Source organism: Trichomycterus rosablanca, chromosome 22 (genome assembly GCF_030014385.1).
Source record: "Trichomycterus rosablanca isolate fTriRos1 chromosome 22, fTriRos1.hap1, whole genome shotgun sequence".
In the NCBI taxonomy this organism is placed as follows: Eukaryota; Metazoa; Chordata; class Actinopteri; order Siluriformes; family Trichomycteridae; genus Trichomycterus; species Trichomycterus rosablanca.
This window is the reverse complement of record NC_086009.1, coordinates 11,577,334-11,602,081: the sequence shown is the minus strand read 5'-3', so window position 1 is coordinate 11,602,081 and position 24,748 is coordinate 11,577,334. Positions and strand designations below refer to the sequence as shown.

Here is a 24,748-nt window from a genome sequence, read left to right as displayed (position 1 = left end):
GCATCATGGTCTTGGGCTGCATGAGTGTTGCTGGCACTGGGGAGCTGCAGTTCATTGAGGGAAACATGAATTCCAACATGTACTGTGACATTCTGAAACAGAGCATGATCCCCTCCCTTCGAAAACTGGGCCTCATGGCAGTTTTCCAACAGGATAACGACCCCAAACACAACCTCCAAGATGACAACTGCCTTGCTGAGGAAGCTGAAGGTAAAGGTGATGGACTAAACCCAATTGAGCACCTGTGGCGCATCCTCAAGTGGAAGGTGGAGAAGTTCAAGGTGTCTAACATCCACCAGCTCCGTGATGTCATCATGGAGGAGTGGAAGAGGATTCCAGTAGCAACCTGTGCAGCTCTGGTGAATTCCATGCCCAGGAGGGTTAAGGCAGTGCTGGATAATAATGGTGGTCACACAAAATATTGACACTTTGGGCACAATTTGGACATGTTCACTGTGGGGTGTACTCACTTATGTTGCCAGCTATTTAGACATTAATGGCTGTGTTGAGTTATTTTCAGAAGACAGTAAATCTACACTGCTATACAAGTTGTACACTGACTACTCTAAGTTATATCCAAGTTTTATTTCTATAGTGTTGTCCCATGAAAAGATATAATGAAATATTTGCAGAAATGTGAGGGGTGTACTCACTTTTGTGATACACTGTATATACAGTGTATCACAAAAGTGAGTACACCCCTCACATTTCTGCAGATATTTAAGTATATCTTTTCATAGGACAACACTGACAAAATGACACTTTGACACAATGAAAAGTAGTCTGTGTGCAGCTTATATAACAGTGTAAATTTATTCTTCCCTCAAAATAACTCAATATACAGCCATTAATGTCTAAACCACCGGCAACAAAAGTGAGTACACCCCTTAGTAAAAGTTCCTGAAGTGTCAATATTTTGTGTGGCCACCATTATTTCCCAGAACTGCCTTAACTCTCCTGGGCATGGAGTTTACCAGAGCTTCACAGGTTGCCACTGGAATGCTTTTCCACTCCTCCATGACGACATCACGGAGCTGGCGGATATTCGAGACTTTGCGCTCCTCCACCTTCCGCTTGAGGATGCCCCAAAGATGTTCTATTGGGTTTAGGTCTGGAGACATGCTTGGCCAGTCCATCACCTTTACCCTCAGCCTCTTCAATAAAGCAGTGGTCGTCTTAGAGGTGTGTTTGGGGTCATTATCATGCTGGAACACTGCCCTGCGACCCAGTTTCCGGAGGGAGGGGATCATGCTCTGCTTCAGTATTTCACAGTACATATTGGAGTTCATGTGTCCCTCAATGAAATGTAACTCCCCAACACCTGCTGCACTCATGCAGCCCCAGACCATGGCATTCCCACCACCATGCTTGACTGTAGGCATGACACACTTATCTTTGTACTCCTCACCTGATTGCTGCCACACATGCTTGAGACCATCTGAACCAAACAAATTAATCTTGGTCTCATCAGACCATAGGACATGGTTCCAGTAATCCATGTCCTTTGTTGACATGTCTTCAGCAAACTGTTTGCGGGCTTTCTTGTGTAGAGACTTCAGAAGAAGCTTCCTTCTGGGGTGACAGCCATGCAGACCAATTTGATGTAGTGTGCGGCGTATGGTCTGAGCACTGACAGGCTGACCCCCCACCTTTTCAATCTCTGCAGCAATGCTGACAGCACTCCTGCGCCTATCTTTCAAAGACAGCAGTTGGATGTGACGCTGAGCACGTGCACTCAGCTTCTTTGGACGACCAACGCGAGGTCTGTTCTGAGTGGACCCTGCTCTTTTAAAACGCTGGATGATCTTGGCCACTGTGCTGCAGCTCAGTTTCAGGGTGTTGGCAATCTTCTTGTAGCCTTGGCCATCTTCATGTAGCGCAACAATTCGTCTTTTAAGATCCTCAGAGAGTTCTTTGCCATGAGGTGCCATGTTGGAACTTTCAGTGACCAGTATGAGAGAGTGTGAGAGCTGTACTACTAAATTGAACACACCTGCTCCCTATGCACACCTGAGACCTAGTAACACTAACAAATCACATGACATTTTGGAGGGAAAATGACAAGCAGTGCTCAATTTGGACATTTAGGGGTGTAGTCTCTTAGGGGTGTACTCACTTTTGTTGCCGGTGGTTTAGACATTAATGGCTGTATATTGAGTTATTTTGAGGGAAGAATAAATTTACACTGTTATATAAGCTGCACACAGACTACTTTTCATTGTGTCAAAGTGTCATTTTGTCAGTGTTGTCCCATGAAAAGATATACTTAAATATCTGCAGAAATGTGAGGGGTGTACTCACTTTTGTGATACACTGTATGTCTGTGTGTACATACATGGAGATGAAGGAGATGCTCAAAACATTTAATTGTGCACTGTGCAATGACAATAAAGGCATTCTATTCTATTCTATTCTATATTTTCTAGGGCTGTCATACAATTAAAAATTTTAATCGCGATTAAAGAACCAAATTAATTGCAAACTAATAACTAAGCAAAATTTGAACAGTTACGCACATTTTTATTGCAAGAACATGTTTACCAATAAAAACATTCATAAAATTATGATACATTTATTTTTATATCTAAATTATTTTTTAGAAAGCCACCCAATGCCTATATAGAGTTGTTAACAGCTACCAATCTTTCAGCCAGTTATTCAAAATGACAAGTATGTTCACATTATCTGACAAAAGTGAGGATCTTTCCCTGTTCATAACCCTGCCACTGAAAACAGGCACTCATAATATGAACTAGATATTTCTAGATGCAACACCAGTGGTCTAACTAGGAGCTCATGGGCCCCAGTTCAAAAAACATTTTGGGTCCCCTCACTCAGAATGAATTAAAAGTACTCACTCAGAAGTTACACTTCAAGTCCAAATTCCTGCTACTGGTATTTTTAATGCACAATTTTAGTTATTTTAATTTTACTTAACTAAAATATTGTAATATAATAATAATGACCTGGCGAGTGCAGCCAATGGGGGGTGAGTGGTTGAGTTCATGTCGTGGAGGACACCCCCCGCCATGGGCCCCAGTGCACCTGCCCCCCCCGCCATAGTTACGCCCTTGTGCAACAGTATAACACCATGTCGACCCACATCTTTAACTATGCTAAAGCATTTATACAGTCCATTGTGATCCATTTAACACCAGTGTTTGTAATGTTCCATGTACAGTTCATGGGCTTTCCATCCAAATTCATCTGAAATAAAGATGCCTGATGAGATAAAGGCGTGCTCTGACCAAAGATGATATTTAAAGCCTTAAATAATAACTGTAATTTTGTCTAGTGATGATTTCGCATGCTTTTTGAAAATGATTATTTAAAATAGCCTATATTTCTCAATATGTAGCAGCAGCAGCTCGAGTAATCTGTAACTCACTACACCTGTTGTGCCCGTGTTATCGCTACAGTTTAAACACAATGTTGCTGTGTTAAAGCAGCACAAATTACCACAGAGACACATATTTACGTGGCACAATCATAGCCCAATAAAATAGTTTGATAAAAAATTTTAACACATTAATAGCGTTAATTAACGCAATTAACAACAGTCCTTATATTTTCTGATTTGATGTATTGTTTACTTCTGGCGAACTGGTGTTGGGAGCTTCCTCACCTGGGTCTACTTCTAGACTGCTAGACACAGGTCTAGCAGTATGACCAAACATTTTATTCACAGTATTTTTTAAGATTCACGGTATATCACGGTATGTTTTATTTTTTGGATGACTGGGACTTTTTATATGTCTGTGGCTGATTTTACAGTCATAAGTACATAAAATATAAAAACATTTTTATTTCACCATGTATATAGTGAAGGTTTTGAGTACTAGAAGGTTTGCTTGGCCCCACAAATTGACACAATATATAATGGAATCAGTACAGGTGAAACAGGTGTAATATATACGATGTTTATTATTAATCTACTATAATAAAAGTATTATACAATTACTATTAGCTCTCCCTTTAACAAATAAAACGACGTTTGCAGTCTCCCAATCACCACTGATGAAGTGCACAGTTATAACGTTATACTGAGGTATGACTCCACTGATTGTACAACTTGATCACAGGTCTGTTGTAGAAAAGTGGATGACTTTATATATATATCTACGCTTCAGCTTGCTTCAGTGTTGTTGGTATAACTGCAGTATAGCGATTAAACTGAAGTATTTTGCCCCAGTAGTAACATCGATTAACCGTTTGCTTTTTTGCAACAACTGTGCCCCAACAAACCGTACAGTATATAGTGTTTTAATCTGTGTCGGAACAAAAAAAACTTCTAAACTGCCGACACAGCTCATCTCTTTGCTGTTGTTTATTTTTTATCCACCATATCGAGACAACCTCTCTTACCTGTTAACACTGTTATGCTAACGCTACCTGGTTAACAAGTGAGCTGTATCTAATCCGCTCCATAGTGCTTTTAGTGACAAACAATATTACATGATATTGAAGCTTACAGCTGTTGTATTAACTGTGCTACGATATGGCAGTATATGGAAAATTCATACCGTACGAGGAATCAAAGCAAGTGTACCGAATGTACCGTCATACCGCCCAGCTCCGCTTCAGCTGACTCTACATCAACAACTAAATCAAAATCTTTGAAACCTTTGCACTTTATAGGTGGGCAAATCAAATATTCCATTATCAAAAACCTGATGTAGGCTATAGATAGTTTAAAATAGAATAAAACCAATGTATAGATTTGGCAAATAATTTTAACAGATTTGTGATAATGAAGTAATAGTACTTCAGAGATGCTGAATAGTTAGTCACTATAATATACTGCTGTGTTGAAATTCAATATTAAAGTTAATTTGTACAACCTGTTAACTTCCGTAAAGGACAGGACTGCAAAAATGCAACATCAAAAGAACTGTTTTGAAAACTAAATGCCTTGTCTTAATTATGTGTTGTTTACACTGGGCAACTTTGTTATATGGGAAAACACTTTGAAGGGCAGATCCAAAGAGTGCTTTGAAGGGCAGATCCAAAAAACAGCTCAAACACCACAAACACTGATATCACACAATGTAAACACTACTTTTAGCAGTGGGTTAATGATGCTAGCTAGTCAGTTATTTGTATCGAACACAGAAACTGTGCGCTGTGACAAAAGACAAATCAAAGTGATCACAAAGATCTGTGATGTAATCATCAATCAGTTGCCTCAAACTCCGCTTTAAAGACTCAACTGACAAAGAACTGGGATATGAACCAGGTTTTAATGGTGCCAGTTACACAATTAACAGCGTTTGATTGCAACAGGCACCTGTTTTCATAATAAAAAATTTTTCCATGACTTTTAAAGTTCCACACAATCATTAAACAAAACCTGAATGAAAAATGCTACAGAGCCTTACTGTCAGTTCAAATCTTAAAACTTACTGTCAGTACAACTGGTTTGATAATCCACAAGTGGAAAGTTTATGGAATCACAAATCGCTTCGAAAAGATATGCCATACAAGATTTAAATAACAATAAATAAAAGGAAATAAATCAAACAAACAAATAAATAAAAAGAAAGGCAAAAACCCTAAATCTGGGTGTTTCAGCAAGACAACAAACCCAAACTTATAGACAAATAAATTGAAAAGAATGGCTTAAGAAATTAAGGTAAAGGGCAAATTAAGGTCCTCTGACTTCAATACACATAATTAAAAATGTGTGTTGCCATTTCCTTCCTCATCAACAATGTAAGCAAGCATCTTATGCAAAATGTCAAATGTGTGATGGTGGCAATTTACAGACCATTTGTATTCAATGTTAATGTGAATGTCAATGATGTTGTTGATGATGATGATGTTGTGTCATTATAAAAGCATAGAATATATAAGCATATATAAGAATAGAGTATATTGGACTGGTAAATATCAAACCCAGTTTAATTAATTGCTGTATTTTTTCATTTTTGCATTTTTCATTATTCATTTTACTGCTGCACTGTATTGCATACTGCTGAAACACTAATTTTCTTCAGATTTATTATTATAATATTAATTGTCTTAATGCTATAGGTTATATTTACCATGTTATTAATTGTTGTAAAAAAATGTGTATCATCCTATCATCCTAAAAACGTCCAATGTTATGGGGAGTCACTTAAAATGTTAACATGAATTCTTGCATTACATATCATTTACCACCACTTTATCCTGGTCAGGGTCACTGTGGGTCTGATTAATTGGGCAAAAAGTAGGAAACACCTACAGGTACCAGGGTCATCACAGGGCACGCACGCTCGCTCGCGCACACACACACACACTTAGGGCAAATTTGATGGCTCTAATTAGTCTTACTGCATATCTTTGGACTTGTGGGAGGAAACCAGAGCACCAAAAAAAAAAAAAAAACACTTGGGCACAGAGAGAACATGCAAACTCCACACTACACATTACAGTGCTAGTTATTTTTTCTCTACATAAACAACGTGGAGAAAAAAGGGTGGAGGGATGCAACAACGGGGATAAATAATTAACACTTGGTTTTACTACTGCTTTAGTATTTGACTCAGGCTAATTGTGTATTGTGAAAATATGTATTACTGTTTATTTGGGTTGTGCAGAAACAAGCAGGAAGAAACACTGTTTGTCATGGTGTTTAATAGCGTACCCTCAAGTATTTAAGAAAAAACAGAAATTCTATAGACCACAAATCCCATGATTTTACCTTACTTGTTCCCAGCGAATATGTTTTATTCCAAGTATGTGTAGTACCGTGTAATAAATGCCATGTTGGTATTGGGATAATGCAAGCACTTCACACTAATAAAAGCGAGTAATACGCTTTACAAGCACGGACTCTGACTTACCATTTTGGCGTCTGGTGGTAACTGGAGACCGGTGCTTTGCTTGTGTTGCGTCTTTGCTAACGTTAGCTGTACGTGGAGCAAAACAACGTATTAACCTCACACACCTGCAATAACATGGCTGGCATGTAGTCAGTACGTAGTATGTGCCATTAAGCTTTATGTAAGAATCCAATATTCAGTGCTTATATTAAAAGCATTGTAGACATGGGGTTAGCTAACCAGCTAAGGCTGCCAGTACGCTAAAGAGGTTATTAAAATATAGCTATACAACTTGCGCCTTAGCTAATTTATTATAGTTAGTTTTGTTTATAGACAGAGAAAACATGTCCTACCTTGTTGCTCAAAATTAACAACATTTGCAGGCAAAACTGAAACAGCTAACCCGACGTCATTTACTGTGCTAAAATATCGCTAGCTAACTCGCTAAGCAGTTACGATGCTAGGTATGTAGCACAGAAGCCTATGTTATTGTTGACTTATTTAGACTATTTTTCGTATTGCATTCCTTCCTATCTAACATTAAATATAAATCAATACTAGAGTGCTACTAAATTATAAAGTACCTGTTAAAGTCGGAATATTATTTTATAGATCTGTAATAATCGTCTTTGCTATGTCTTCTGCCTCAGCCAGTGTGTAGTAATACAGTGGAAACAGTGATGGTTGGGGGTTTAGGCAGTGTGAAGGGGTTAACGAACGATACGACAATAATGTCCTGTCCATGAACATCTAAAATGCTGTAAAAAATATTTGCCTTTTCTAATTTGTTTTATTTTTACATAGTCATGCATATGCCAACTGTTTCAGATTTACAAAAAAAAATAATAATAAAACGCAAACACTATTTAAATATGACAAGAATGTTTTTAAATGATGATTTTCATTTACTGAAAACAAAAGTTAACACCAACTGGGCCTGTGTTAAATGATAAAAATCCCTAGCCCAGTCACCAATTTAATTAAATGTAACTGATAATTGGTGTGAATTAGACCAGACACACCGATGGTCTGATTATTGCTAGCGCTGCTGAATCAATACATCACTTGAACAGAACAATACTATATTTTGCCACATTTAGCAAAAAAATTTAAGAAATGTAAGACATGTTATGGCCAGAGCCCAGACCTGAATTCAATAGAAAACATGTGGAGTTTCTATTGTGTGCACAGGAGATGCCAATCAATCTCATATGACCAGAGCTTGTAGGCAGTTTCTTGATAGTAAAGGCACTGATACCATTAAACTGTCCCTTACATTCCCCATACCTGAATCCAGTGAAGGACCTCTGGGACGTTAAGTATAAGTGCATCGAACGCCATTAAGTAGCATCACTGACTGCCCTGGAGCTCATTGGTCCCAGACCTGGTCCAGGTCTGGGAGGTGATCCACTTTTATCCACTTTTAATACACTTTTTTTCTTTGGACAAGTAAAATGGAAATTATTGTCTATGTCTGGTGACTTGTTGTGGCAAGAAAGCTTGCATGCATCAGAAAAGCAGAGAGCTTTGCTCTTTTCAGGGTCTCCCTTGACAGAAATGTCTCAGTAGGGGTGCCAGACCAAACCAACCACCTATACTGGGCAGCAGCAATATAGGACAATGTCTGCCATTGCACTTTAACTGGAACTCTATATTTGAGCCGTATCCCTACTTACTTGAACCTAAGCTGTGAACACTCATCTACAATTTTTTTTCCTCCCTAATGTCTATTGTCTTTGCACTTTTGTCTTTTATGTCTGCACTGGAGATGTAACCTGACAGTGTTTCATGATACTGTACAACCCTGTATTGTATAATGACAATGAAGTTAAATTCAATTGAATTAAGGTGAATGATAAGAGAGGTAACACTGGCAATGATATAGATTCAGATGTGCGGATGAAGGCAATATTCCAGTTCTGTGCACTACCAAGAAAACTAAATAGATAGGAACAAGAATGAATGTCGTTATAGTTCCAGAAGATGGGCCCTCAGGTTGGAAGACACTCAGCTTGTTACTGAGAAACAGCTGTGGATCCCTCGGAGTACAACTTGCGTGTATGGCGTGGCAAACTTAAAGCCTGCTGGATGCTTGGTTACTGACAAGCAAGAAAAGAAAATTCAAAGCCTCAAAAATAAAATCACAGTTATAACAAGAAATATTCAAAGTATAAATCATGTGAAGCTGGAAGTCATGAAAGCAAGATGTCCTGCTGGTTATAGGGGACTAAAATGTCAAATTCAGAAATCAAAAGAAGAAAAATAGAGTTGGACAACACAGCCTGGAAAGAGGATGAAGCCAGAAAACAACTACATACTTTAAGCATTCAAAGTGGCATTTTTACACCTGGACATTATTAGATACTAGATAATAGATACACCATACTTTTTCAATAGGGAACAGATTTGGATTGCAGGCAGGTCATTCAAGCACACACACACTGTGTCTATGAAAACACTGTTGTAACACATACAGAATAAGGCCTGGTGTTGTCTTGCATGTTACATATGCAAGTCACATACAGTATGTCATGACAGTTTCTGGCTTTTGTAGCTTTCGTTGATAACAGCTTGGATGATCCTTTTCATCCTTGTCACACTTCATTAAATTTTAGTTTTTGGATTAGATTGTCAGCTGAATACTGATAAATGCCTAAAATCAGATAGTTTTGCCTACAGTTGCAGTCTAGCCAGCCAACAACCCCCCCTCCCCCACCTCAAACCTTTGTTATTTTCTTCACTCCAAATTAAAGGATGTATTATTTTCAGTAATATTATTGTTGACCTATTTTTCAGTATTGCTATTGTGAAACATTTTGCATCAGCTGTTCAGTACAGTTGGGACCTATAATGTGTCACAAATTCAACTTCTTTGTGAGCACATGGTGGGGGTGGTTTTGTTTATAGTTTCAAGTTGACGTATTTTGTGATTATTGGACAAAAGAGCTAAAGATCCACAGCTGAACCACATTGCAGGTCGAGTTCTTATTGTATATAAGGAACGTGCTGTGGATCATTTAGTGGAGGCTATTTTGATGGTTATGCTGTTTGGTTATTGTTTGGAATCTTGCTCTGAGAATTATGTATTGTAGTTCATGTATATTGTTTAGAGAATCATGTCTTGTTTTGTGTTATAGTCTAGTTTATGTTTAGCATTTGTATCTTGTAGCATGGTGCTTGTAACTTTGTGATCATTGGTATTCCTGGGTGAGGTAGGCTATTGGTTAAAGTATATTATTTGCTGTAACTTGTTTTAGAATAACTTGTCTTAGAATTTATCTCTGCAACTTTGATTATTAACTTGCTTAACTGTGGCTGCATTAATCTGTGTTCTGCTGATTGGTTAAAGTGGTTTCAGGTGACTGTTGTTAGGCCTGTTGTTAGAGGCCTAGGTGTGAATTGAGGGGCAGGGCTAAGCTTAGTATAAAATTAAAGCTCCGCTACAGACGGTCTATCACTAGGTTTTAATATCTGTCTGAATTGTTTAACCTATCTATCTTTTTTACTACTAATCTAAACTAACTTGGGTAAGTACTATCAGTCTCTGACATTGTCTAAACTATCTACTTTTCTCAGCATGTGCTACTCAAACATTCCTGTGCTTATATCTCACAGACCCTGCAGACATCAGAGGGCACATTATAGAAACAGCAACGCCAGCAACCTCATCTACCCCCAACTGTTGCAACAGTCTCAAACAGTGGTGGTAGGTGGGGTCTGGAATTGTCAATCAGCCGTCCAAAAAGCTGACTTCATCTCAGCTTATGCACTTTCTCACAGCCTCGACTTCCTGGCACTGACTGAGACGTGGATCACCACCGAGAACTCAGCAACACCAGCAGCCTTATCCTCTGCCTACACCTTCTCTCATACACCGAGAGGATCTGGCAGGGGTGGTGGTACAGGTTTGCTCCTGACCAAGAAATGGCAATTCACTACTGTGAATGTTTCTCACCTTAACATTTCATCTTTTGAATTTCATGCTATTACTGTTACTTTTCCGATTACTCTTAATGTCATTGTTATTTACAGACCAACTGGCGCACTGGGAGACTTCATATGAGAGCTGGATGTTCTTCTGAGTTTCTTCCCTTCAGATGGTACTCCTCTGACTGTTCTTGGTGACTTTAATCTCCCTTCACTTCAGTCCTCCTGTCTTCTTCCTCTTCTTTCATCTTTCGACCTCCTCTTTAATCACAGCCCTCCGACACACAAAGGAGGCAATCTTCTGGACCTGGTCTTCAGCCGTCCAGCTTCTGTTCTGGACCTCACTGTCACCCCACTGCACCTCTCTGACCATCACTTTGTGTCCTTCTCTCTCTGTCTCCCAACTCTTCCTACCTCCAACCACACTTTCACCCTTACAACACGCCCCAATCTTCACTCTTTATCTTCCTCCCTGTTGATCTCCACCATCCTAACTTCACTACCTAATCCTGACACTCTTGCTACCCTTCCACTTAACTCTGCAACTAATACTCTACTTTCTTCTCTTTCAACATCCCTCGATCAGCTCTGTCCTCCTACCCTCAAACGAGGTAAACCTTCTCACCCTGCTCCTTGGCTTTCAGACGCATTGCGCAGCAACAGAAGAGAATTGAGGGCAGCTGAGAGAAAGTGGAGGAAATCTAAGCTCAGTGTTGATCTCCACTCCTACCACGATCTGCTGTCCAGGTTCTCATCTGACGTGACTGCTGCAAAAACATCTTTTTACAAAGCCAAGCTTGAACAATCTGCTGCTGACCCACGTAAGCTTCATGCTATCTTTTCCTCTCTTCTGAACCCTCCTCCTCCTCCCCCTTCTGCCTCTCTCACTGCTACTGACTTTGCAACATTCTTCCAGGACAAGATTGACAAAATCAATCAATCCTTGTCTCCGACTGACCCACTTTCAACTGACCCTCAACCCACCAACACACTCACCAGCTTCACCCCACTCACCATGGATGAGGTTACACAGCTCCTCTCATCCAGCAATCCCACTACATGCACACTTGACCCTATACCATCCACCATCCTCAAAGACCTCTCACAGGACCTAATCCCCTTCATCACACCCATCATCAACAACTCCCTGACATCAGGTGTTGTCCCTACTGCTTTTAAGAAGGCTCAGGTCATTCCCCTTCTTAAGAAACCTACACTAGACACTATAGACATTAACAACTACAGACCTGTCTCACTCCTCTCTTTTCTATCCAAAATTCTTGAACGTGCTGTCTATAACCAACTATCTGCCTTTCTTACTCAGAATGATCTCCACGATCCGTACCAGTCTGGCTTCAAGGCAGCACATTCTACAGAAACAGCACTTGTAGCTGTTACTGAGAAGCTTCATGCAGCCAAAGCAGCCAAACTGTCATCTGTTCTTATTCTTCTTGACCTTTCTGCAGCCTTCGACACAGTGAATCACGGCATTCTCCTGACCACTCTCTCCAACCTTGGAGTAACAGGTTCAGCATGGCAATGGATGGCCTCCTACCTGGAAGGGCGCTCCTACCAAGTGTCATGGAGGGGATCCATATCTACCCCATGCACTCTCTCAACCGGTGTTCCTCAGGGCTCTGTACTTGGCCCACTTCTCTTCTCTATCTACACCCGCTCTCTGGGTAAGGTCATAGCCTCCCATGGCTTCTCCTACCACTCCTATGCAGATGACACTCAGCTTGTTCTGTCATTTCCTTCTTCAGACACGCAAGTCTCAGCTCGCATCTCAGCATGTCTGCGAGATATCTCACAATGGATGTCAGCTCATCATCTAAAACTTAATCCCAGCAAGACAGAGATGTTGCTCATTCCTGGAGATATGTCTCCAACCCAGGGCCTAGTCATTTCTCTGGATGACTTCCAGATTAGACCATCTGATAAGGTAAGAAGTCTTGGTGTTGTCCTGGATAACCAGCTGACCTTCTCTCCTTATATAGCCAACATGACGAGATCGTGCCGGTTCCTCCTGTACAACATCAGGAAGATTCGGCCATTTCTCTCCAGAAAAGCTACCCAGATTCTGGTGCAATCACTTGTAATCTCTCGGTTGGACTACTGCAACTCCCTCCTGGCAGGAGCTCCCATGGCCACTATTAAACCCTTACAGCTCATTCAAAATGCAGCTGCCCGTCTGGTCTTTAACCAACCTAAACACTGCCACATCACCCCACTGCTGCGTTCTCTTCACTGGCTTCCTGTAGCTGCACGCATTCAGTTTAAAACACTGACGCTCGCCTACAAAGCCAAAAATGGACCAGCCCCAAGCTACCTTCGGGGTCTAATCAAACCCCGCTCTGTACCACGCAACCTCCGAGCCTCTAGTCTAGCTCGACTTGAGCCTCCATCCAGGACTAAAGGAAGACAAGCATCAAGGCTGTTCTCTGTTCTAGCGCCCAAATGGTGGAACGAACTTCCTCTGTCTGTCCGAACAGCTGAGTCTCTTGCTGTCTTTAAAAAACGATTAAAAACACACTTTTTCACTAAACACTTAGGCTGATTTGTACTTATTTACTAACACTTTATTCCAATCTTTTCCATTAAAAAAAAAAAAAAAAAAAAAAAAAAAGGCACTTTGGTTCTAACAGGTTTTAGCAAAGTTGTGTTCTTCGACTGTTGTCTATCTAAACTTAAGGAATGAAATGTTCACTATGGAAGCACTTCTGTAAGTCGCTCTGGATAAGAGCGTCTGCTAAATGCTGAAAATGTAAATGTATCTAGTTTATGCTGAGCATTAGCATTACGTGAGCTTGCTGGGAGGCTTAGCTTAGGTTTTAGTATAGTTTAGGATCATGTTTTATGTGTGTTTAGAGTAGCATTTGCATTTAGCATAGCTGTTAGTGTAGCAATTAGCATATGTGATGAGATGTTGAAGCTAAGTTGACTATGCTATCCCAAATCACCCCCCGAAAACACACTACTACTACTACTACTACTTATCCCACTAGGTCACATTGGTTCGTTATACACAGAAAGGACAGAGATGAGACATGTCTCCAGTCAAAAATAGCAAGAAGTTATTATTATTATTATTAGAATTTTAACAAATGTAAAACAGAGTACTGCAGCAGATGCCCGACATTCAGAGCCTGCTGGGGATGTTAATGTTTCCCCAGTGCCCAGTGCCCACTGAGAATGCTTTAAATCTCCCAATGCACACGTTAGAAGCTGTTCGGCCTCCAGTGCCCACTGTTCAAATTTCCCGTCCATCCGTGATCATCGGATTAGTCCCATGTAAGCACAGTGCCCACTGCAGCAGATACCTAGCATCCTGTGCCCAGTGGGGGATGCTCCTGACTCCCCAGTGCCTACTGCCAAAGTGGTCCAGGTGCCAGTGACCACTGAAAATGCTCTTCGCCTTCCAACGCCCAAGTAAAGGGCCAGTCAGGATCCAGTGCTTGCTGGGAGCATTACATATCACCCGCCCCCCACTGAGAATGTGGCCATACTTCCAGCCTCGGCTGGGAGGGGTCCTCTGTTTTGTTCTTTGCCTTGTTATGACCCAATAGGCTCCGGGGGTTCTCATGCTTGCTTGCTGGCTCATGTCTCCTCCATGTTTTTGTCACTTCAAATTAGCCCAGTTTGTTCTTCATATCTGCCGGCTCAGGTCTGTTCCTCACTCTCACCGGTTCAAGTTAGTCCCATGAGTTTGCAGTGCCAAGTCTATCCAGTGATTTTGTCAAGCCAAGTTAGTTCTGTGAGTCAATCTGTCATGTCTCGTCCTTGTCCGTCTCTCCAAGTCTGTCATGTCTTTTCATCAGGTTCCATGAGTTGGTTTGTCTAGTCATGATGTGCTCATGTTACAATCTATTATACCTGATCTTTGTTTATCTGTTTCTGACTGTCATTAAATGTCAGTCAGTTAATCAGTATTCCCAGGACAGGTTGTTCGTAGTCTCTGGCCCTCCGTTTACCCAATCAGTGTCCACCAGTTCCAAATCTTTACCAGGCTTGTTTGGTCATCTAAGGAACCCTTTGCTGACTACAGACGACTCATCAGGGTTTAAGCCACTGTTTACTCCAGGCGGCTCTCCCTGTGCTATGACACCACCAGACCGACCAGACGGTTACCTCATTTAAGGTCAATTCCTCAATAAGAAAGGCACTGGGCAACAATAACATCCATGGGAGAGTAAAAAGGCATACACCATGGTTTAACACAATGGCTTGTATCACATTTGCCAAAAAACATGTAGATGAACCAAGAATGTTGACATAGTATTTGGCAGACACTTGACCTACAAATGATTGCTAGTGTTGTACCGCAACTGCTTAGCTACCACTGCAAACACTGCGTTCCACCAAAAAAACATCATACCAACAGATGGTAAAGGATGTGAATGAGAATGTCCTGACAAATGAGGGTAGGGAACACAAGATATTTCATGTACTGTCTGCTCAACTTCATTTCATTTGTTAATATACCTCCATTCCTGCATTTCAGGCCTACAACACATTTAAAAAAAAGTTGGGACGGGGGCAATTTAGGGCTAGTAATGAAGTTTAAAAAACTAAATAATGATGTGATTTCAAACAGGTGATGTTAACAGGTGATTGTAATCATGGTGTGGTACAAAAGCAGCATCCAAGAAAGGCTTGATGAGCAAAGATGGCCAGAGGATCTCCAGTTTGTCAACAAATGTAGAAATGCAGGAATGGATGTTTATTAATAAATAAAATGAAGTTGACAAGACAAAACATGAAATATCTCAGGTTCATGGTTTCCATGGTGTCCCAACTTTTTCTGATTTGGGGTTGTAGAATTTATCCCATTTATAGGGTAATGCTGCAGCAGTTCTTAGGAAAATCAAATAAAATTAGTGCCACATTTGGATTAAGTCCAACTGTGATTAATATATGTTAATAGTTAGAAAGAAATATAACTTTTCAGTGCTTTATTGATTGTACATCTAAATAAGACAAATATACCTTTTTGTCACATTCTCAAATTATTGCTAATATACTTGGGATCATTTTAGCTTGAAAATAAGGACCATTTTTTAGGACCATTCCTCTTCTTTCAGTTTTTTATTGAGGCAGCAAAGCTGGTACAGAAAGCCATCATTAGGTCCGATTTCTCGCTTCTCTCTTACTGTGGACAGGGCAGTTTGAACATCCAGTTTCTGCCTTAACATTAGATAAGCAATAACTAGCGTTGCTGAACGACTGTATCCCTTTTGGCAATGCACATACACCTTTCCTATAAACAAAAGATTACATTTTATATGTGCATAGGGCTCTTACAAAGAATGAAAGAATTACAGTGCTGATAATAATAAAAATGTGAATGGTATGAAACAAGCTTACCTCTGCCGCCTTTGTATAATAAGGCCTTCTCTATAAAGTTAGTACTCTCTTCAAAGTATATACTTAGATCAAAATGGTCAGTGTCGTTGGCTTGTATTCCTTGGTAAATAATTCCAGTATCTGCATAGAATACTGCATTAGTGTTTACATGCATTAATGATTCTCCCTCTGCAGCATTTAGAATATGAGTCACTCCCTGTTGTTGCAAGAGTTTCACATTTGTGGCCACAGATCTGTGTATAAAAAGTACAGCATAGTGTAATGTAACAAGTGCCACTACTTTTATTAAACAACTTTACTAAGCTCCAAAGAAATGTAATTGCATACCTACTTATTTCCAAGAAGAATCCTAGGGTAAACTTCATCAAAATTTCTGGATGGCATGCAAAAGTCCCCATTCTCATCTCTTAACAGGTCATTAAGCTGTTGTACAGACACTTCATAGTCCATCATATTTAGCTTAATATGTCCGAATTTGAATTTGTTTAAACTTTCATTCCTTGGGTATGCTGTTTTTTATTGATGAAACAGACTTTTTATCTTGACTAAAAATATAGACAATTCCATATTTCCATGTCTACAGTATATTGTTGGCATTGACACGATAGACTTTTTGGAAGCTGTATAACCAGCTGACTCCAGTGCTGAAGGTCCTTTTAAACCATTACATGTGATGTTGCTAATTTTAGTTTCGGTCGCTACCCGATCTGCCTATGCTGCTTAATTTGCAACATGAATGATATGTAAATAAAACAGGGAATGCAGATCAGTGAGAAACAGTCACCACCAACATGTATATATGGGGCCTACATGGGTTAAAAGTGGGCAGTGGTGTAATGTAACAAAGTAATAGTACTTCGTTACAGTACTTAAGGATTTGTATCTGTACTTAAAAATGTTCGTCAACTTTCACTTTTACTCCACTACATTTACTAAAATAAATAAATAAAATTGATATTTTTACTTTGATACATTTACCTTATGCAAATTTGTTACTCGTTACTACAAAATAAAACCAAGAAATTTGGTAGCTAAGTAATGTAAGATCTGTTACAGACTGCAAGCAAGCAGGTGTGGTGAAAGTTAGTAAGTTGTAAGTTAGATCAATGGTTAAGCATATTAATGTAAATCCTATTTATTCAAATTATCCTCTAGGCCACCCAAGAAGGATGGGGGTCCCTGCTGAGTCTGGTTCCTCTCAAGGTTTCTTCCTGTATTTTTAAGGGAGTCTTGCCACTGTCACCCTCGGCTTGCTCAACAGAGGTTTTTGGTCTGTCGGTCCTGGATTCTGTAAAGTTGCTTTGAGACAATGTCCATTGTAAAAAGCGCCATATAATTAAATTTGACTTGACTTAATTAATGCACAAGTGCATACAAGCTCTCTAAAAGCAATGGATACATTTTGATTTCCACCCAACTCCAGGCATGTTAAAGGAAAGATTAATTAATGTCAACAGGTGATTGTAATTATGATTGGGCACATATCAGGAAGAAAATGAGAAGTAAATGTATTTTGTTTTACAAATTCTTACGTTGTGAAGACCTCATTTTTTCTGTAGGTGTAAGGTAGGCTCCATTATTAAGGTGGTTTACAGGCTTAAAAGACCAGCTTCATATATTTTTTTTTTATTCTGACTGCTTGCATTTTTTATTAACAGCATTTATTTGTACTTCTGCTTTCAATACTTAAGTACATGTAATATCAGAAATTACTTTTGATACTTAAGTACATTAAAGATACTTTAAGACTTTTACTCAAGTAATATTCTAAGAGGTGACTTCTATTTATTTCTGGTAAGATTGTTGTACTTTTACTCAAGTACAGCTTTCATGTACTTTATCCACCACTTAAAGTGGGTTTTGTGGGTACCAGGTCAACATCAGCTCATGTGTGTATTAATGCATTGGGCAGTACTAATACATTTGGTTTTGGATCAGGAATCTTAGTTTATTAGTGTGTTCTGAAAGATTTTCTGCCAGCTCATGGGTGCCTCCCAGTTTCACCCACAATCCAAAAGGCAGATGGAGTGGTTCAGCCAAGACCGTGAGGGGCCAACTCCTCAACCTGGGCCATACACATGTATGAAGTATGCCCACAACAACCTGTGGCATTTATCACTGGGCATGACATAGTTTGAATTTCAGTTTGTGTTTTCCTGTTTCTTACACAAGAGACTGATGCCGGTGGCCCATTAGTCCAGAATTACATGGGTTAGAAGCAATATTTGTTTGAATTTTACATAATTTTATATAAAGTTTTATTTTATGTAAGGGGTATTAATCTGTATATTTAAGAGTTGGCTTAACATTGTGAGGTCATTCAAAACTTAATTTATGAACATACATAAAGAAGGACAATATAAACCATTTAAAAATGTTTTATACTTAATTTAACAATATTAGATTTAGAGGTACACAACTTAAATATAGTACTTTAATAGATATATTTATCTGAATATAGCTGTAGTGAACTGTAAACATTTCAAGTAAACTATTGTCCATACCTTAAGTTTTTTTCTTTAAAAATCTAATGTAGGAAATGTATTAGCACACCTACTTGATGATTATTTAAAGTGTCTAAAATGTTATTGTTATCATCACTTTAACAAAGTACTTGGAAGTTTTTGAATTGCATAGTGGTAGTTAGATTATTAGTTTTTTTAGAAGTTCTTTCATACAACACCAAATCAGAAAAGTTGGGACAGTATGGAAAATGCAAATAAAATAAAAACACAGTGTTCCTTACACTTACTTCGACTTTTATTTGATTGCAGACAGTATTTGATTTGCAGGAAGAATGGGACAAAATAAAACCTGAAACACTAAATTGCTTGGTATCCTCGGTGCCAAAGCGTCTTTTAAGTGTGGTAAAAAGGAATGGCAACATTACAAAGTGGTAAATGCTTTACTGTCCCAACTTTATTTGGAATGTGTTGCAGGCCTGAAATGCAGGAACGAATGTTTATTAATAAATGAAATAAAGTTGACCAGACAAAACATGAAATATCTCAGGTTCAAACTGTCTGCAATGAAATAAAAGTCAAAGTAAATGTAAGGAACACTGCATTTTTATTTTATTTGCATTTTCCATACTGTCTCAACTTTTTCTGATATAGGCCATATATTCTAAAATAGAATTAAATGTAATTTAAAAGCATAGTGCTTTTTCAGCCATTTTTTTGCCTTTTTGTTCAGCCATTCCCTGATGGCCGTTCATGTCTGTGTAGACACCCAGTTGAGATTTGAACCCCAGATCTCAGCAGTAGTGGGAAGTGTAAAGCTGTGCCATCCTTGCCAAGTGTCCATTTAAGTTAGTGCTAATAAGGTTATAAAACATCCTTGTTTTACATAAAATGTTTTAATTTACAAAAAATAAGTCTCAGTATGTCTCAATAGTTTAAGACATAAAAGTTACAGGTGATGTCTCAAGTTGACGTGCAGACTGTCGGTTGAGCCTGTATAAAATTTACTCAGGCTGTGTATAAACATGTCCTTACAAAAGCCAAATCTCTATTTTTTTAGTCTTTAACAGAAAATAAATACTATAAATAGATTTTTTTGATACAGCATTCAAACTTACCAGAACTGTCACAGCAAGAGAATTTTTCTAATATTCTTTAAAGATAACAACATAAAATGTCAAACTCAAAATGTGCCTTATTGCTCTCTTTGAGTGATGATAGTGATACTTACTTAAAGATTTACTCCCTGTCATCATAGCACCCTTGCTTAGTTACTGCTTGGTGTGTAGTTATTAAACCCCTGACTAATCTTGAGCCATATGTGCTTTCTAGCTATAGGCCAATATCAAACCTTGCTTTTATTTCCAAGATTTAAAAAAATCCACATGTTCTTTTCTGCAATATTTATGAAAAATTTTAATCAGGCTTTAGACCCAACCTTATTATGGAAATTGCATTAATTAGGATAGTTAATGACCTAGTAATATCAACTGATAATGGTTGCATCTGTTTGATAGAAAAACTGTCAGTGTTAAAGGACTGGCACTCTCTTGGTCCTATCTGATTGACAGCTTCCAATTTGTTCATGTAAATAATAAATGCTTGGTTACTAGAAAGTATTGTGTTCCACAGGGGTCAGTGCTAAGACTTCTATAATTTACATTCTACATGCTACCAAAGATTTATTTATAAATATGAGATCAATTTTTACTGTTATGCAGATGACACACAGTTGTTTTTATCAGCAAAACCCAACGATATTCACACTTTTGTTAGAAAAGCATTTTTTATACATATATAGTGTATTTAATGAAATTCTAATTAACCCATATCATCCTCTGGGCCACTGGGTCCTGTTGAGTCTAGTACCTCTCAAGGTTTCTTTCTTGTAATATTTAGGCCTATGCACCGTTGCCCTAGGCTTAATCACTTTTTGGTCATAGAATCTATAAAGGTGCTTTGAGACAATGTCCACTGTAAGAAGCCTTACAAATAAATTAACTTGACTGAAATACACAGAAGGAATTTTTATACACCTACAGAATCTGACTGTGGAGATAGTATACTTTTAGTCATAAGCCTTGCCTTTCTTGCGCCAATCATGGAGGTGGGTCAGTGACGATGTGGGAATGTTTTTCTAATGCGGAAACTGACATCTGTGTGACTTGCATCATAAAACACCAAGGCATTTTAAAGGAGGATGGTTATGCTCTTTGTGGTGAATTGCACCTGGTAATAACTGCACTTTCCAGAAGGAGAATGATTCCAAGCACAGAAAACAGAGTTTTAAAGTGGCACTGTTTTGTGACTTACCATTCTGCAGTGGGCATGTGACAGGTGTTACAGTGAATCATGCTGTGTTTTCAGAAGTATGCCCTCTGGGCATGCTGCAGTTGTGACCCAAACAGGAAACTTTTATTATTTAGGAGTTTTTATTATTTTAGTTATACAGCATGGAGCTTTTTGCATCAACATAATAAATTACTAATTACTATTTGCTATATAATTAAAAAATATAAAACATAAACATAAAGTTTCTTCAGTATGTCTGTCTGCATCATAAACTATTTGTGCAACTGTGTTGCATTATTTTTCACCATAAACAATGCAAATATTTTGCATAAACTCTTCTTATCATCTTTTATTAAATACACTTTTGCAGGAAAAGCTTTAACACATTGGCTGCACCTCTATTCTTGATTAAAATGTTTAGTTAGTCCAGTCTTCTAACAGTAATTTGTTCTCTACTGAATAATTCTGATCATTGTTTATTTTAGTTTTACATTACTGTGATGTTTTCTACATCAAGATGTTTTTATAAGAATGGAAACTTGGTGGCATTTTGATGGCCTGATATAATGTTGGTTATTGGTCGACTAATGGTGATCTGTTATCTGTTAAAAGACTGACACCTACATTCTTGCATTTCAACAAATCTTTCCATATCCTTTACATCCTGGGATACATACTTGTGGACTATTCTCTTTGGCTCATTTCACAGGTTTTTATAGGGGTTAGGTTTAGGTTCATTTTTGTGTTGGTTTTGAGATGTGTTCAGGATTATTGTCTTGTTAGAAACCTAGTTTAAACCTAGTTTATAAATCACCCAGCTTCACAATGGTGGTGAGGCACTTCACTTCTCTACAACTATCTTTGTGTCTGTGCCAAAACCAGAGGTGGTTACTGGAATATAAAAGTTCATACATACATACATACATCTTCTTTTAGGCTAATTTACTACATTCCCATTTCATTTAAACTTTTGCATTCTGGTATAATGTGTACCACTTTTATGGTAATCTTTAAACCATAAAATAAGAATGGGAATACGCTTATGATGGATTTTACTCATGATACTTTTTAGAGGTGCCAACATTTTTTTCTTTATAATAAGATTTGCAGATGATACTCAGCTCACTCTGTCATTCCTGACACAGTCTCACAAGTCTCAGCCCGCATCTTGGCATGTCTGGCAGACATCTAATTATGGATGTCAATTCACCACCTAGAACATAACCCAAGCAAAACTGAGCTGATATATTTCTGAAAATCAGTCTCCATCCTAGACCTACTCATTTCTTTTGATAACTCTTAGATTAAAAAGTGTTTTGCATTTTTTTGTACAAAACTCAGACAGAACACTGGCAAAAGTTGTTAAAGCAATAAGCCACGAGAGGCCGTGCATTACTGTGATTTTAGCACGGGGATGACGTTTTTGGCACGACGCGAAGCGGAGTGCCTAAAACTTCTTTCCCCGTGCTAAAATCATAACAGTAATGCACGGTCTCGAGTGGCTTATTGCTTTTATAAAACGGCGGTCAACATAAAATATAATAAATACAACAATGTTTAATTCATAAATGTATTTATTGTGTACAAGCTTACAATAAAGCATTCTTCCGCGACGCAAAATAGTTCGATTAACAGTGTTGCTAGGCAACATGAGGGCGAAAATAACATTAACTTTTTCTATTCAGTGGCGTATTAATATGGAATGATGTGAGGTGGTCCTAGGTGTGCGTTTATCGGGGATTTTACAACGGCTTCGAACGCGGCTCAGCCAATCAGATTTTAGGACCGGAACTATCCGTTTTATAATTAGTATTTTACCATGCAAAGTACAACATGGAGTATATTCACAGTGCGTAAGATATGCAGATAAATAAATGTATCAAACTATTATTTATTGATGTCAAACCAACTATTATATACATACTGTATAACAAAATCCCTTACATCATACAAACCCTAGTAAACAAATATATGTACAGTGTATCACAAAAGTGAGTACACCCCTCACATTTCTGCAGATATTTAAGTATATCTTTTCATGGGACAACACTGACAAAATGACACTTTGACACAATGAAAAGTAGTGCAGCTTATATAAGCTTGTGCAGCTTATATAACAGTGTAAATTTATTCTTCCCTCAAAATAACTCAATATACAGCCATTAATGGCTAAACCACCGGCAACAAAAGTGAGTACACCCCTTAGTGAAAGTTCCTGAAGTGTCAATATTTTGTGTGGCCACCATTATTTCCCAGAACTGCCTTAACTCTCCTGGGCATGGAGTTTACCAGAGCTTCACAGGTTGCCACTGGAATGCTTTTCCACTCCTCCATGACGACATCACGGAGCTGGCGGATATTCGAGACTTTGCGCTCCTCCACCTTCCGCTTGAGGATGCCCCAAAGATGTTCTATTGGGTTTAGGTCTGGAGACATGCTTGGCCAGTCCATCACCTTTACCCTCAGCCTCTTCAATAAAGCAGTGGTCGTCTTAGAGGTGTGTTTGGGGTCATTATCATGCTGGAACACTGCCCTGCGACCCAGTTTCCGGAGGGAGGGGATCATGCTCTGCTTCAGTATTTCACAGTACATATTGGAGTTCATGTGTCCCTCAATGAAATGTAACTCCCCAACACCTGCTGCACTCATGCAGCCCCAGACCATGGCATTCCCACCACCATGCTTGACTGTAGGCATGACACACTTATCTTTGTACTCCTCACCTGATTGCCGCCACACATGCTTGAGACCATCTGAACCAAACAAATTAATCTTGGTCTCATCAGACCATAGGACATGGTTCCAGTAATCCATGTCCTTTGTTGACATGTCTTCAGCAAACTGTTTGCAGGCTTTCTTGTGTAGAGACTTCAGAAGAGGCTTCCTTCTGGGGTGACAGCCATGCAGACCAATTTGATGTAGTGTGCGGCGTATGGTCTGAGCACTGACAGGCTGACCCCCCACCTTTTCAATCTCTGCAGCAATGCTGACAGCACTCCTGCGCCTATCTTTCAAAGACAGCAGTTGGATGTGACGCTGAGCATGTGCACTCAGCTTCTTTGGACGACCAACGCGAGGTCTGTTCTGAGTGGACCCTGCTCTTTTAAAACGCTGGATGATCTTGGCCACTGTGCTGCAGCTCAGTTTCAGGGTGTTGGCAATCTTCTTGTAGCCTTGGCCATCTTCATGTAGCGCAACAATTCGTCTTTTAAGATCCTCAGAGAGTTCTTTGCCATGAGGTGCCATGTTGGAACTTTCAGTGACCAGTATGAGAGAGTGTGAAAGCTGTACTACTAAATTGAACACACCTGCTCCCTATGCACACCTGAGACCTAGTAACACTAACGAGTCACATGACAATTTGGAGGGAAAATGACAAGCAGTGCTCAATTTGGACATTTAGGGGTGTAGTCTCTTAGGGGTGTACTCACTTTTGTTGCCGGTGGTTTAGACATTAATGGCTGTATATTGAGTTATTTTAAGGGAAGAATAAATTTACACTGTTATATAAGCTGCACACAGACTACTTTTCATTGTGTCAAAGTGTCATTTTGTCAGTGTTGTCCCATGAAAAGATATACTTAAATATCTGCAGAAATGTGAGGGGTGTACTCACTTTTGTGATACACTGTAATTATAAAAAAATTGTTGTAGTATATGAGGAACATGGCAAATTCAACACATAGTTGTGTTTGCTGGGAAGCACATCCCAAGAAAATATCACAAAAACTAGTTTTAGCATTATGTTCTCAGCATTGTTAACCAGTTATATTCTATTTTTAATGTTCTATTTTTACATTTCAGCAATGCTCTTCAGCTATAGTTCACAGTGCCAGTAATGCTGCCCAGGCAGACAAAAAAATGTTGTGTGTGTTGTTGTCAATTGTGTATGACTAA

The 24,748-nt window shown here is 38.9% G+C and overlaps 2 protein-coding genes across 4 annotated transcripts in view; both read right to left on the bottom strand.

The window, feature by feature from the left end:
- sh2b1 (SH2B adaptor protein 1) overlaps nucleotides 1-7,477 on the bottom strand; it is a 59,194-nt gene extending 51,717 nt beyond the window's left edge. The window contains exons 1-2 of one of the 2 annotated variants that reach the window (XM_063018662.1): nucleotides 7,391-7,477; nucleotides 6,828-6,893 (exon numbers count right to left, since the gene is read on the bottom strand). The gene's annotated coding sequence lies outside the window, so the exon portion shown is untranslated. Of the gene's footprint in view, nucleotides 1-6,827; nucleotides 6,894-7,159; nucleotides 7,304-7,390 lie in introns of those variants that run through there. The other variant, XM_063018663.1, reaches the window with a different exon arrangement.
- Nucleotides 7,478-15,670: 8,193 nt separating this feature from the next.
- Nucleotides 15,671-16,564, bottom strand: dusp3b (dual specificity phosphatase 3b). 2 transcript variants are annotated; one of them, XM_062984675.1, is made up of 3 exons: nucleotides 16,429-16,564; nucleotides 16,098-16,330; nucleotides 15,671-15,990 (listed from the first exon to the last, which is right to left on the bottom strand). In XM_062984675.1, the coding sequence occupies exons 1-3, from the start codon at nucleotides 16,548-16,550 to the stop codon at nucleotides 15,791-15,793; spliced, it is 555 nt and encodes a 184-aa protein (XP_062840745.1). In that variant the 5' UTR covers nucleotides 16,551-16,564; the 3' UTR covers nucleotides 15,671-15,790. The 2 variants fall into 2 exon arrangements, with proteins under 2 accessions (XP_062840745.1, XP_062840746.1); XM_062984676.1 differs by having other exon boundaries at nucleotides 16,425-16,514.
- Nucleotides 16,565-24,748: the final 8,184 nt, after the last annotated feature.

What these genes read in the sequence shown, in the direction of transcription:
- dusp3b (XM_062984675.1), bottom strand. Translation starts at nt 16,550, where the DNA reads ATGATGGACTATGAAGTGTCTGTACAACAGCTTAATGACCTGTTAAGA. An exon ending in AGGATTCTTCTTGGAAATAA is followed by an intron (nt 16,331 to 16,428) that starts GTAGGTATGCAA and finishes TTTTATACACAG; the next exon opens with ATCTGTGGCCACAAATGTGA. An exon ending in ATTATACAAAGGCGGCAGAG is followed by an intron (nt 15,991 to 16,097) that starts GTAAGCTTGTTT and finishes TTTTGTTTATAG; the next exon opens with GAAAGGTGTATGTGCATTGC.